The sequence below is a fragment of the Syngnathus floridae genome, chromosome 16 (genome assembly GCF_059516105.1).
Source record: "Syngnathus floridae isolate MCC-2025c chromosome 16, RoL_Sflo_1.0, whole genome shotgun sequence".
Lineage (NCBI taxonomy): Eukaryota > Metazoa > Chordata > Actinopteri > Syngnathiformes > Syngnathidae > Syngnathus > Syngnathus floridae.
The window spans coordinates 9,638,785-9,652,541 of NC_142428.1; the positions used below are offsets into that span (position 1 = coordinate 9,638,785).

General features: G+C 45.8%; 3 protein-coding genes across 6 annotated transcripts; all 3 read right to left on the reverse strand.

Moving 5' to 3' along the window:
- Positions 1–97: 97 nt before the first annotated feature.
- On the reverse strand, positions 98–3,177 carry pank2 (pantothenate kinase 2). The gene is made up of 7 exons (XM_088401415.1): positions 2,746–3,177; positions 1,882–2,234; positions 1,556–1,809; positions 1,249–1,425; positions 1,007–1,130; positions 644–769; positions 98–583 (listed from the first exon to the last, which is right to left on the reverse strand). Exons 1-7 carry the CDS (start codon positions 2,978–2,980, stop codon positions 533–535), a joined length of 1,320 nt encoding a protein of 439 aa, XP_088257541.1. The 5' UTR covers positions 2,981–3,177; the 3' UTR covers positions 98–532.
- A 202-nt stretch (positions 3,178–3,379) lies between these two features.
- Positions 3,380–8,367, reverse strand: LOC148385603 (uncharacterized). 4 transcript variants are annotated; one of them, XM_088401416.1, is made up of 6 exons: positions 8,075–8,365; positions 7,749–7,846; positions 6,674–6,796; positions 6,256–6,436; positions 5,535–6,043; positions 3,380–5,181 (listed from the first exon to the last, which is right to left on the reverse strand). In XM_088401416.1, exons 2-6 carry the CDS (start codon positions 7,821–7,823, stop codon positions 4,759–4,761), a joined length of 1,311 nt encoding a protein of 436 aa, XP_088257542.1. In that variant the 5' UTR covers positions 7,824–7,846; positions 8,075–8,365; the 3' UTR covers positions 3,380–4,758. The 4 variants fall into 4 exon arrangements, with proteins under 4 accessions (XP_088257542.1, XP_088257543.1, XP_088257545.1 ...); XM_088401417.1 differs by lacking the exon at positions 8,075–8,365 and adding an exon at positions 7,301–7,421 and having other exon boundaries at positions 7,749–7,852; XM_088401419.1 differs by lacking the exon at positions 6,674–6,796 and having other exon boundaries at positions 8,075–8,367.
- Positions 8,368–8,585: 218 nt separating this feature from the next.
- Positions 8,586–13,294, reverse strand: LOC148385604 (uncharacterized). Its single transcript, XM_088401420.1, has 6 exons — positions 13,149–13,294; positions 12,530–12,676; positions 11,462–11,584; positions 11,041–11,221; positions 10,324–10,826; positions 8,586–9,973 (listed from the first exon to the last, which is right to left on the reverse strand). The coding sequence occupies exons 2-6, from the start codon at positions 12,536–12,538 to the stop codon at positions 9,551–9,553; spliced, it is 1,239 nt and encodes a 412-aa protein (XP_088257546.1). The 5' UTR covers positions 12,539–12,676; positions 13,149–13,294; the 3' UTR covers positions 8,586–9,550.
- Between the last annotated feature and the right edge of the window lie 463 nt (positions 13,295–13,757).

The window sequence follows — 13,757 nt, forward strand, 5'->3', positions numbered from 1 at the left end:
TAATAATTTGTAATATTTATAAAATACGGGGTTTTAAAGGACGTATTTTTAAAGACTCAATTGGTGAGCATATTCTCAGCGTGAAGAAGCAAGCGTGTGCCAGTAATCAAGTTGTTTATTGGGGAATGATCACACTTGGATAGGTAACCTAAAACAGAAAAAAGGTCCTTCTCTTTCAAATCAAGCTTTGTTTTCCTCACAGTATACAAAAGCGATTGTCTTCACAAGGCAGGCACTTTTCTTTTTTTACAGGACCACACGTCCGCAAAACTGACACAAACGTGCGCTATTGTCCTCGCCAAATCAATAATGAGTAGAGGCGTCCGATGTATCCGCTGTTTTAGTTAGCAACCGTCAGATAATGGGCTAAGAGGTTAACTAGTTTGGAAGGCGGAGGCTTTTATTTTTTTGGTGTAACAAAAACACAACACGACGCAGCGATGACTTGGACGCTTCAGACCATATAAAGTGCAACATTTTGTTTTGTTTTGCAGCAGCTTGACCTTGTCCATTTTTTTCTCTTTCGGCTGCTTCAGGACAGATGCAGCAGCTCCAGCAGAGCTCCAACAGCTCCAAAGTAACCCTAAAAAAATAAGTGTCTCAGATCCAGCACAGCGCGAGAATTTGGATTCTGTTTGCTGACCTCGTGGCGCAAGAAGAGTGCTTTGAGTTGGCCTTTGGACCAGTAATCCATGGCGTAGGCCAGCAGCTTCATGGACAGCGTGTTGACGCGCAGGAAGTTGCCCACAAATACCACGCGCTCGATGTTCTTGCGGAAAAGCACAATTTGTGGCTTTTAATCAGCCCGTTTGCTCTTTTGGAGAACATCGGCGGAGGAGATCCTGAGTCGGTTGGCCGAAGACGCCAAACCCGGCGCCTTCATAGCCCTGTACAATGCTGCTTGATCAAGACGCCACAAGGCAGCACCGTAAAGAGGCTGAAGGCAGGCAGGCAGGACCACGCCAACTGTCAGCAGAAGTCACCGCTCGGCCGGGTACCAACTCACCTCGTTGAGCGCACACATGCGCGTGATGGAGCCGATATTATTGGTGATGGTGACCAACGTGGCCCTGGCCAGGTCCTGCTTGGACACCGACTCGCGTTTGTCTTTGGACATCATGTTGCCAAAACTATTGAGGTGGCCAAAAACAGGGAAAGGTCAATTACTTTCTTTTTTAAGTCACAAGATTACAAAACTTTGTTTCTCAAAAGTTATAGTTGCTGTTCATCACAGGCCAAATTGCGCACCTGGAGGCCACGGCCCAGCCCGGCAGTCCGAAGCGCTCGTAGTCACCTCCATAGATGTCCCGCACCAGTTTGTCGACGCGGGTGCTCTCGCCTTGTGACGCCATTGCCAAAGCCTCTTCGAAGGTAGAGCAGCCCGTCAGCAGGCAGCAGAGGCCCAGGAACGTCCCCCCACCCAGGCTGAAAAGTCACCCCGCCGGTAAGCGCTAACAGGGTCCATGTGGGTATCGGACAATCTCACAAGAATGGTTTTGCAAATATGGTTGGTTTGTTGTTTCTTAGCGGGGAAGGAGTGTGTGGGGGGGTGTACCTGGTCCCGGTGACACGCTTGTAGTTATTCTCCGAGTAGACAGCGAGGATGCTGACGCCGGAGCCGATGTTGACCAGCAGCAGTGGGTACGGGTTCTCTAGCGCGTACGGCCGCTGCACGCAACGCTCCGGCTCAGACGGGTTTTCAAAGTAGTAGCACTCGGACGGGCCTGGGGAGACCACCGCATCCATGAAGAGCACGCCGCGGATCAGGCAGTCCAGCTCGTCCAGCTTGTGCAACTGCAGGTCAGCTGTCTGGGTTGGCGGAAGAAATCGGAAGATATCAGCAGATGACGGACGTCAAGCAAACATGCAAGGTAAGCGCACCGAGCGGAAGTCGGCCTCAAATTTGTAAGCGCCGCCGCCGGTGGCACAGAGGCTGGTGTGCAGGCTGGAGAAGTGCTTGGTGCGGCCCATCTGCAGGAAGGCGGGCAGGTCCTGCGTGGGGAAGCGGATGAAGTGCAGGTTGCCCGTGCGGCCGCACAGTGTCAGCTCGCGCAGCTCCAGGTGCACGTCGCGGATGCCTGTGGTGCCGTACGCCGTGTTGGACGTCAAGTAACGGCGGATGCTCTTCAGGTTCTCCACCTCCTCCTGCTCCTCCTCCGCTGTGATGTCACGGGGCTCAAAGTACACCAGCTTGACCAGTGTGCCGCCGATGTCCATGCCAAACCACGGGAATGCTACGTTTCAAACGACAACATGCAGACGGTGACTTTCGGATGGGAACTGCTACATGAATAAATATAGGTTATGAAATAGCATTGTAGATTGCACACATACTATGTATGAGGGAATCGGAATATATTGAAATGATTAAGTATCAATCTAATCAAGTGTTGCCTTTTGGAGGGAAAATGTCAGACGGTGATGGTCACATGATGGCATTCATCCATCTCATAGTGGTACTGATGGTGATGATCACCATCATCACCATCACCTCCAGAGGAACAGTGTGTGCCGCCAACGCCATCTTGTTGCACAACAGCAACATACTTCAAACACCTAATAAAACGCAAATTTTACCTTTGTAACGCCATTGTCTGACATTACCGTGTGCATCAATTTACGCCGACATTTACCTTCTTTATTCATTAATTGTGTCTAATTAATCGAGGAAAATGTCACTGACTAGTCAACAATTATAAAGGTCTTCTTTTATAATTATGTTGTTAAGGGCAAAACAATACTTACGCGGCCTGCTCTTCTTCACGGAATCGCTGCGACGCCTCGGAGGAGCGTCAGAGGCTCGGCGGGGCGACGGAGCACGTCCGGCCAGCGCGGCCGCCGCCACCCTGTCGGCCTCGCTCTGGAGAAGACAGCCTGCGCCGGGCACGTCTGTGTCGGAGGGCGGCTGCCTCTTCGTGGGTGTTTCGCCCTCGTCGTCCGCGCTGTCATCCTCGCACTGGTGGTGGCCGTTGGTCTCCATTTAAAAAAAAAAAAGACGAACGAATGGGTCAATTTACGACATGGATGCAGTTGTTAATGGTAACCAGGGGCGGCTCTGACGATATTTAGGTGGTGACTTAAACGTTCGTGGACGAAGAGGCTAATTTCCCTGCTAACTAGCTAAATTAACTTGCCGCTTGCCTCGGTGCTGTGTTCAATGCGAAGTGGGCGCGGTCATAGGAGTGACGGCTTAGTGGCCAATCAGAACTCGAAACATGTCTAAAGACACGCCTTTTCTCGATAGACACAATAGTAAAATGACCATTTTAAGTGAAAAAAGCAGAGAAATCTTCAGAAAAGATCATCTTTAGACCACTGATGCTGCTTAAATCAAACTGATCAATATTCACTAAAACTGACAAATCAAAACAGGACATGATTTAGGTGGATGCAATTTTATTATCATCACATCACTATGTATATACAAATAAATGGCTTCAAAACAGGACTGTGTAAGTTATACACAGTAAGCAGCAGCAGTCCTCCAGCCTTTCACAATTTTACTGTTTCTCTTTATATTCGTGCCACTTAAAAAGGTGACTAAACAGCTTTTAAAAACTATATTACCCTGAAATGGACCATTTCTTCCGGACTTTAACATGAATATCTAATGAATTTTACTTCAATATTAAAATAAACAACTGTACATATTTAAAATACAAACTTTTTCTCAATCATATGATCATAATAAGGCTTCTACTAATGTGGCCTTCAAGCACAAGTCAAAGTCAGCTTTGTTGTCAATTTCTTCACATGCCAAGACACACAAAGAGATCGAAATTACGTTCCCACTATCCCACGGTGACAAGATATAGTACACAATATACAAACAAGTAAACACAAAAATTTAAAAACAAGAAGGCGCAAACAATGAATAAGAAATAAACAAATATAAATAATAAACAAATAACATAATAAATAAGAGGAGCAAAAATGGAGCAAGTGTGCATACAGCAGACAGTCAGAATGTAGCGCAAAAGTACAGGACGCTACGCAGAAGGGGGGAGAGAGTTCAGGATCCTAACAAACTGGAGTATGAAGCTGTTGGAGAGTCTGGTGGTGCAGGAGCACAGGCTCCTGTACCTCTTCCCAGAGAGCAGAAGATCAAACAAAGAGTGAGCGGGGTGACTCACATCACTCACAATCGTGGTCGCCTTGCGGGTGAGATGGGAGGTGTAAATGTCCTTGACTTTGACTTAAAACGTGGCATTAAATCAATATCAGTGTGTATCCAGCATAGAGCAATACCATATCTAAAAATAAATAAAACAATAACATCTACAAACTCTGTATACATGCTAGCATTAAACCTTAAAACATCAGCGGTTTCCATAACCATAAGGCACACGTAAATTGGTCTCCTTGAAACAGTGATTCCCAACCATTGTACTGCGGAAAATTATACAATTTATATTAGGTCCTTGTAAAGTGAAAATAACACGTCAAGCTGAATTGGTCACACCACAGTGACTCGTGTTGTTATCTTGTCTATGTGTCTGCTAACTACCTTGCCGAATATGAATGGGAAAACCCCCCAGAAAATACATAAAAGGAGGCTCCAAAATAGTGAAAGATAGAGCTCGGCTACCAGTTGAGTGACGCCGATGGCGTGCCCCCTGAATGCGCTAAAACACAATTCTTTTTGTGTGTAGTTACTAAGACATTTTTGGGCCAGGTGATGTGCTGTGAGACTTTTTTCAATGCGAATGGCTCAAAAAGTGGTTGGGAAACGCTGCCTTGAAGGTGGAGCGCTTCTCCTTAATGCTTCAACTTCCATGCCACCAACAGCGTGCAGACGCCCACTCCCATCGCCGTCGCGATGAACTTGCCGTTGGCGGGTAGCACGCCGCGAGGGCTCGGCTTCTCGGCCTGGACTTCCTTGGCGGAGAAGCTGTTGACCGTGCTTTGGCCGTCCGAGTTAAGCACGGACGACTGTTGGGAGATGTGCACCACATTCACCCGCACCCCGTCCTCTTCATTGTCCTCGCTTATTTCCAGACGGTCCGTGTCACCAGAATAGGGGTCGGCCGATGATCCGGATACGGCGTCGTTGGAGTTGGGATTATCTTGCGGCGGGATACTGGTAAGTGTGCGGGGCGTGCTCAGGCACATCGAGGCGGTGGCGGTGGACAAGACGGGCCTCGCAGGACTTCCTGTTGCCGAACAATTCTCGACAATGATCTGAAATTGAAAAATTACCATATGTTCCAGATTATAAATCACTCCGGAGTACAAGTCGCACCAGCCATAAAATGCATAATAAAGCAGGTAAAGACATATGTACATATATAAGTTGCACTGGAGTATAAGTTGCATTTTTGGGGGAAATTTATTTGATAAAATCCAACACCAAGAACAGACATATCATCTTGAAAGGCAAATTAAAAGAAAAATAGAATCAAGGTAGCAACAGGCTAAACAATTGTACGATACGCCAACGTTACATGACACAAACAACAAACTGAGAACATGACTAACGGAAAATATGGTATGTTATAAAATGATGTTGTGTAAAAGAGTCTTGCTCTTCTTACCTGTGTTGCCAGAGCTTCCAAAATATCTCCTGGCGGCAAAGTAACAGCTGTGGGAGTGAGTTTTTCCACAGTTGCGGCAGTTTCCTGCACGGGGTGCTTCTTGGGGCTCTGACGAGCGTCGGTCAAATCCACGTTAATGGGACTTTTCGGCGGGCTTTCAATGACATTGCACGGGGATATGTCGCACAATTCCGCAACTTGGCCGGATTCAAGCGATGCGTCGCAGTAGAACGAAACCTCCTCAGGCACCGCTTTGTTAGATTCAGAGCTTTCCAGGGGATCCATATCTGTTTCAGAGGCAGAGGAGGCAAGTAGCTGTTCAGACACTGGCAGTGGAGCGGGTGCGGGAGTTTGGATCTCTGGTTCCGGGTCGGCCTGAGGAGGGCAGGACGGGGAAGTTGCAGCCTGGCTGGGGCTGCTGGTCTCTGACCCGGAAAGGTGAGCAGTAGACGGAGCAGGATCGACATGGACCTTCACAACGCCGGTTGGGGGAGAGCTGGGGGCGGAGTCTACACAAACAATGACAAAGACAAAATAATTCACAACATGGGTGGATGCGCCTTGGCCAATGAAAATATAGAGTGGACATCATCTATAAATGCAAGAAAATTACGCTTATGCCATAAATAACAATGGCTCCTCGACAGATATCCACGCTGACCACATTATACGACAGCGAGCAAAAAAGCAAGACTAAGCCAGCAAGTGAAACGGCTCTTACTGCTGGCGCCTTGGAGCTTGTCATACTCAGCTCGGATTTCTGCAGCAATGGCGCCGTGCTCACACATGTCCAGAGCACGGATGAAGTGCTCGAGCCAGTTCTCCCGCCTCTTCAGGCAGTCCAGTAGCAGCACCATGCTGACAGAGTTGCCGCACATCTCCCGCTTGGCTTCGATGGTCTCCTGCCAGCGCACGCCACGTGACAAACATTCAACTGGGTTACTTGGACCGTACTCGGAACAGAACGAATGAGCCACATGCTGATTCACCAAGTCTGGAGACGGAATCTAAATGCGTAGGAGCTTGCTAAAATGCGAAATGTTGTTCCACCTTGTGAGGAGAAACATGCGCTTGTAAGCAGATCATATCTTCACACTTGGTGAAGCAGCATGTGTCTCGTTAGCACATAAGAGTCTCACCCGGTCGTGATTGGTCAGGCAAGGCAAGTGGGGCACGATCTCGCGCACATTGATCATGTTGATGATGGTGCCCATATGAGTGCGCAAATAGCCATTGTATATCTTGTCGCTAACAAATGTCATCTGGAAGGAGAACACAATCGTACATTTGTTCAATTGTTTCCCTTCTGATACAGCAATGTTAAGCGAAGAACAAAATGGAAGTGAAAGTGAAACTAAAAGTGAGCATGTGACCTCCAAGAAGACAACTGAACTCACATGAAAAGGACTTTAGAACACAAGGTCAGATTTGCCATGGATTGCACAAAAAAGGGGGGGGGGGGATTAAGTGGGAGAAACATCAATGTATACATATTTTATTTGTGAAGACAAACTCATACTTTTTCATGTTCATATGCGCAAATCCTCTTATTATTTTATATAAACATAACTGCTCAATTCGAACACGGACACAGTACAGAGAGCTTAGTAACCTTCCGATACACATAGGCACAGACCACTGACACAGCACACACACGCAGGGTAGTAACTCTCCAATACACATAGATACCAAAATGGTCAGGTGACAATACTAAATGGTAAGGTGACGATACCGAATGGTAAGGTGACAGGAGGGCAGAGGTTTACCTTATTAGGACATATTTTTGCTTTCCCGGACAGTATTAATCCTTTTAACCTGGAGAGTGGGGGTTGTTATTGTGTCTGCTCCAGTGCCTCGTGGACTGACTGCCATTAAACAACCCAAGAGCTTGCAAATAAAGAACCAACTGTTACGCAACATCTTTCTTTTCCTTGTTCAACGACTGACATGTCAATCAACATGCAACAATAATTATAACCCAACAATGAAATTCACTTCTTAAACCCGTTTAGCAGCAAATCTATGACTCACACTGACACTGAGCTGTGTGAAACTCCCTTAAAAACAAGTTTGATCATATTTTTACGATGTAAAGTTTTTAGGTCAACATGGAACTAGTGACTCAGAAGCACGACACAGCAGTCGCGGGAGTATAACGTCATTTCTTCGACGCCACGAGCAAACGGCGTGAATATTTTCGTGTTCCAAACTCACCTCTGGCGTGCGTGGGCTGCTGCTGCGAGTGTCACCTGAAGACCAAATCCAGCACGAAAACTTTTCCACGCACATCTGCCCCGGCCTTTTAGGCCTTCCTATTGGACGAAGAAGCTGTCAGTCTACACAAGAGCCAATCAGTAAGCAGTAAACTCAGCATGGGTGCCTAATTCAATGTCAATGTGGCTCTGCGGTTCGGATTCGATTTGATCTCGATTTCTGCTTTACATCTGTCGCTAATCCCGTCAAGATAATCCGCGCACACGAACAAGGACGAGGCACACTATAGTAACATAGGCATTAAAAAAATACTGTATTCTATTTACATTTTGCGCCGGGCACGTCTTTGTCGGAGCGCGGCTGCCTCTTCGTGGGTGTTTCGCACTAGGCGTCCGAGCTGTTATCGTCGCGCTGGTAGTGGCCGTTGGTCTACCTCCATTTAAAAAAAAAAGACGAGCGAATGGGCCAATGACATGAATGCAGTTGTTAATGGTAACCAGGGGCAGCTCTGATGATATTTCGGTGGTGATTGAAACGGTCGTGGGCGAAGAGGCTAATTTCCCTGCTAACTAGCTAAATTATCTTGCCACTTGCCTGGATGCTGTGTTCAACGTGAAGTAGGCGCGGTCATAAGAGTGACGGCTGAGTAGCCAATCAGAACTCGAAACATGTCCAAAGACACGCCTTTCGTCTGTAGGCACAATAATAAAATGACAATTTTAAGTGAAAAAAAGAAGAGAAATCTTCAGAAAAGATGATCTTTGGTGCACTGAAGCTGCTTATATCAAATTAATCAATATTCACTCAAACTGACGAATCAAAACATGACAATATGACTTTAGGGGGTCCAATTATATTTTATTAATCACTATGTATATACAAAGAAATGGCTTCAAAACAGGACTGTGTAAGTTATACACAGTAAGCAGCAGCAGTCCTCCAGCCTTTCACAATTTTACTGTTTCTCTTTATATTCGTGCCACTTAAAAAGGCGACTAAACAGCTTTTAAAAAATATATTACCCTGAAACAGACCATTCCTTAGACTTTAAAATGAATATCTCATGAGTTTTACTTCAATATTAAAATAAACAACTGTACATATTTAAAATACAAACTTTTTCTCAATCATATAATCATAATAAGGGTTCTACTAATGTGGCCTTCAAGCACGAGCTTTTCCCACTCCTTATTAGAAGATGGTTATAACTGTTACCATTACAAAAAATGCTAATCATACAATTAAAACGTGGCATTAAATCAATATCAGTGTGTATCCAGCATAGAACAATACCATATCTTCAAATAAATAAAAAAATAACATCTACAAACTCTGCATACTTGCTAGTATTAAACCTTAAAACATCAGAGGTTTTCATGACAATAAGGCACACGTAAATTGGTCTCCTTGAAACAGTGATTCCCAACCATTGTGCTGCGGATTATTATACAATTTCTATTAGGTCCATGTAAAGTGAAAATAACATGTCAAGATGAATTGGTCACGCCACAGGGAATAGTGTTTTTATCTTGTCTATGTGTCTGCAACTAGCTCGCCGAATATGAATGGGAAAACCCCCCAGAAAATACATAAAAGGAGGCTCCAAAATAGTGAAAGATAGAGCTCGGCTACCAGTTGAGTGACGCCGATGGCGTGCCCCCTGAATGCGCTAAAACACAATTATTTTTGTGTGCAGTTAACTAGGACATTTTTGGGCCAGGTGATGTGCTGTGAGACTTTTTTCAATGTGAAAGGCTCAAAAGCGGTTGGGAAACGCTGCCTTGAAGGTGGAGCGCTTCTCCTTAATGCCTCAACTTCCATGCCACCAACAGCGCACAGGCGCCCACTCCCAGCGCCGTCGCGATAAACTTGCCGTTGGCGGGTAGCGCGCCGCGAGGGCTCAGCTTCTCGGCCTCGACTTCTTTGGTGGCGACGCCGTTGACCGTGCTTTGGCCGTCTGAGTTAAGCACGGACGACTGTTGGGAGATGTGCACCACATTCACCTGCACCCCGTCCTCCTCATTGTCCTCGCTTAATTCCAGACGGTCTGTGTCACCGGAATAGGGGTTGGTCGATGATCCGGATCCGGCGTCGTCGGAGTTGGGATCGTCTTGCAGCGGGATGCTGGTGTGTGTGTGGGGTGTGCTCAGGCACACCGAGGCGACAGCAGCGGACAAGACGGGGTCCACAGGATTTCCTGTTGCCGAACAATTCTCGACGATGATCTGAAATGGAAAAATGACAGTATTTTCTGGACTATGAGTCACTCCGGAGTACAAGTCGCACCAGTCATAAAATGCATAAAAAAGCAGGAAAAGACATACATACTATGTAAGTTGCACTGGAGTTTAAGTCACATTTTTGGGGGAAATTAGTTGATAAAATCCAACACCAAGAACAGAAATATCATCTTGAAAGGCAAATAAAAATAAAAATAGAATAGACGCAACAACAGGCTGAACAATTGTACAGTATGCCAACGTTACATGACACATAAACAACGAACTGAGAACGTGCCTGACGGAAAATACGGTACGTTATAAAATGATGTGTTAAAGAGCCTTGCTCTTCTCACCTGTGTTACCGGAGCTTCCAAAATATCTCCTGCCGTAACAACTACGGGAGTGAGTTTTTCCCCAGTTGCGGCAGTTTCCTGCACGGGGTGCTTCTCGGGGGTCCGGCAAGCGTCAGTCACTTCCAAATCAATGGGACTTTTCGGCGTGCTTTCAATGACATCGCACGGGGCTGTGTCGCACAATTCCGCAGCTTGGTCGGATTCAAGCGACGCATTACAGCTGAACGAAACCTCCTCAGGCACCGCTTTGTTAGATTCAGAGCTTTCCAGAGGATCCATATCTGTTTCAGAGGCAGAGGAGGCAAGTAGCTGTTCAGACACTGGCAGTGGAGCGGGTGCGGGAGTTTGGATCTCTGGTTCCGGGTCGGCCTGAGGAGGGCAGGACGGGGAAGTTGCAGCCTGGCTGGGGCTGCTGGTCTCTGACCCGGAAAGGTGAGCAGTAGACGGAGCAGGATCGACATGGACCTTCACAACGCCGGTTGGGGGAGAGCTGGGGGCGGAGTCTACACAAACAATGACAAAGACAAAATAATTCACAACATGGGTGGATGCGCCTTGGCCAATGAAAATATAGAGTGGACATCATCTATAAATGCAAGAAAATTACGCTTATGCCATAAATAACAATGGCTTCTCTCGACAGTTATCCACGCTGACCACATTATACAACGGCGAGCAAAAAAGCAAGGCTAAGCCAGAAAGTGAAATGGCTCTTACTACTGGCACCCTCGAGCTTGTCATACTCGGCTTGGATTTCGGCAGCGATGGCGCCGTGCTCGCACATGTCCAGAGCGCGGATGAAGTGCTCGAGCCAGCTGTCCCGCCTCTTCAGGCAGTCCAGCAGCAGCACCATACTGTCAAAGTTGCCGCACATCTCTCGCTTGGCCTCGATGGTCTCCTGTCAGCGCACGCCACGTGAGAAACATTCAACTGGGTTACTTGGACCGTACTCGGAACGGAATGAATGAGCCACATGCTGCTTCACCAAGTCTGGAGACATAATCTAATCGTGTAGGAGGAGCTTGCTAATATGCGAAATGCTGATCCACCTTGTGGGGACAAACATGCACTTGTAAGCAGATCATATCTTCACACTTGGTGAAGCAGTATGTGGCTCGTTAGCACATAAGAGTCTCACCCGGTCCTGATCGGTCAGGCACGGCAAGTGGGGCACGATCTCACGCACTTTGACCTTGGTGACGATGGTTGGCATATGAGTGCGCAGGTAGCCATTGTACAGCTTGTCGCTAGCAAACGACATCTAGAAGGAGAGCACAATTGTACATTTGCGAAATTGTTTCCCTCCTGATACAACAATGTTAAGAGAAGAACAAAATGGAAGTGAAAGTGAAAGTAAAAGTGAGCATGTGAACTCACATAAAAAGGACTTTAGAACACAAGGTCAGATTTGTCATGGATATTTTTACAAAAAAGGAGGGGGAGAATGTCAAATAAGTCACTTATTAATAGCTCCCTATGGAAACGTCACAGCCCCCCCCCCCTCCACACACACACACCTTTGTTGTGTGTCCACTTCGTTTTGTTTGCACAATGCATTCGTAAATGTCACCCAAAAAAGCCTGCTGTCACTTTGGGGCTTGAACAATCGCCTCAACTCACCTGGACTCAAGTGGTGATCAGGTGTCACGACACTAAACTTAGGCAGGTGCATTGTGTAAAAAGATTTGTGTGCAAGTGCGTCTGTGCGTGTTTGTGAGTGTGTGGTGTCATGACAGATTGCAGATTAACAAGGAAGCACACGCACATACAAGGACGGTGGCAACTCCTTAACACAAGGGCAATGCTTGACCTCTGTGCAATATTCCAAAACACGTCTTGTGTTATTTTCATTTTGATGCAACTGTAACTTCATTATTATGATTATGATCACAAAAAAACTACACCACAACGACCGGGTTGACAAGGTAGATAATTATAAATATAAATAGATAAATATAAATAACAATGAAATTCACTTCTTAAACCCGTTTAGCAGCAAATCTATGACTCACACTGATACTGCGCCGTGTGAAACTCCCCTAAAAGCAATTTTGATCATATATTCACAATGTAAAGTTTTTAGGTCAACATTGAACTTCTGACTGGGAAGCACTACACAGCTATACCACAGTCGCGGGATTAAAACGTAATTTCTTCGACGCGACGAGCAGCAAACGGCGTGAAATTTTTCGTGTTTCAAACTCACCTTTGGCATGCGTGGGCTGCTGCGGCTAGTGTCACCTGAAGACCAAATCCAGCACTAAAACCGAACAGCGCCGTCGCTGCTCCTCTCCACACACATCTGCCCCCGTGCCACCTTTCGACCTTCCGATTGGACGAAGAAGCCGTCAGTCTACACAAGAGCCAATCAGAGTGCGGTAATGATCAGAATGGGTGCGGTTTGACGGCTCTTAATCCAATGTCAATGTGGCTCTGCGGTTAGGATTAGATTTGATCTCAATTTCTGCTTTACATCTGTCCCTAATCCCGTCAAGATAATCCGCGCACACGAACAAGGACGAGGCACACTATAGAAACATAGCCATAAAAAAAGAATATATTCTAATTACAGTTTGAATATTTTAACCAAGTATTACGTGAAAATATGTGGAGATGTTTGCATTTAATGTTTAAAAACAGCTCAACATTTTAGGATGAATTGAAACAAAATAAGATGAAATGTTATGGTCATATCTAAATATCAACCATATCAAATATAGAATCAGATATTCATCACATGCACCATTACGTCGTAAAATGACTTAGCTTTGAGAGTGAACTCATTGAATTTAAAATAATTAAAGTAAAATATAAATATTTTTTACCCCCAAAAATGATTGTCGATAAATAAAACAGGATGTCAGCGAAAAAGAAATGTAGTAAATGCTAAATGTCTGCAGTATTCTTCTGTAACCACGCGATAGGCATTGGCGTTCAAGAGCAATAAACAGGACCCATAATTGTCTGCAGTGCTCTTCTGTAACCACACGATGACGCCATTTCCACGCTGCTAAATTGGTAGACAAAAACAAGGCATCAAGCATATAAGCGTTCAAGAGCAATAAACAGGACCCATGATTGTGTGGGCTGACGTCAACGGGCAGGATGTTGACTTGGTGACACGATGAAAGATCACCGAGTGGTGCAATGTAAATGTCATTGATGATGATGATGAAGATGATGATGATATGTACCCTTTAGAAAGACACTCCAATTAAACAACTTTGCTTTTTCCTGCCGAGTGGCCTTTATTTTTTTTTTAAATTTCAGGTGTCCATTTTACAAGAGTGTGAGCATGCCTCGTTTACCTCAAAAAAATGGCGTCAGAAGTAGTTCAGTAAATGGTGAAGGCATCTGTTGGGTCCTTTTGTAAGAACAACTCAGACTACATTAGGAGTGTTTCCAAGCAAATGGTATAAGAGGTTTGACCCCAA

Excerpts from the sequence above, each read along its gene's own strand:
- LOC148385604 (XM_088401420.1), bottom strand. Across the intron at positions 11,222-11,461 it reads GCCTGACCGATCAGGACCGG|GAGACCATCGAGGCCAAGCG; the intron begins GTGAGACTCTTA and ends GTGCGCTGACAG. Across the intron at positions 10,827-11,040 it reads CAAGCTCGAGGGTGCCAGTA|ACTCCGCCCCCAGCTCTCCC; the intron begins GTAAGAGCCATT and ends TTGTTTGTGTAG.
- pank2 (XM_088401415.1), bottom strand. The coding sequence starts at position 2,980 with ATGGAGACCAACGGCCACCACCAGTGCGAGGATGACAGCGCGGACGAC. Across the intron at positions 2,235-2,745 it reads CGTGAAGAAGAGCAGGCCGC|CATTCCCGTGGTTTGGCATG; the intron begins GTAAGTATTGTT and ends TTTGAAACGTAG. Across the intron at positions 584-643 it reads CACTCTTCTTGCGCCACGAG|GGTTACTTTGGAGCTGTTGG; the intron begins GTCAGCAAACAG and ends TTATTTTTTTAG.
- LOC148385603 (XM_088401416.1), bottom strand. The coding sequence starts at position 7,823 with ATGTGCGTGGAAAAGTTTTCGTGCTGGATTTGGTCTTCAGGTGACACT. Across the intron at positions 6,797-7,748 it reads GCAGCCCACGCACGCCAGAG|ATGACATTTGTTAGCGACAA; the intron begins GTGAGTTTGGAA and ends TTCTCCTTCCAG. Across the intron at positions 5,182-5,534 it reads TGGAAGCTCTGGCAACACAG|ATCATTGTCGAGAATTGTTC; the intron begins GTAAGAAGAGCA and ends TTTCAATTTCAG.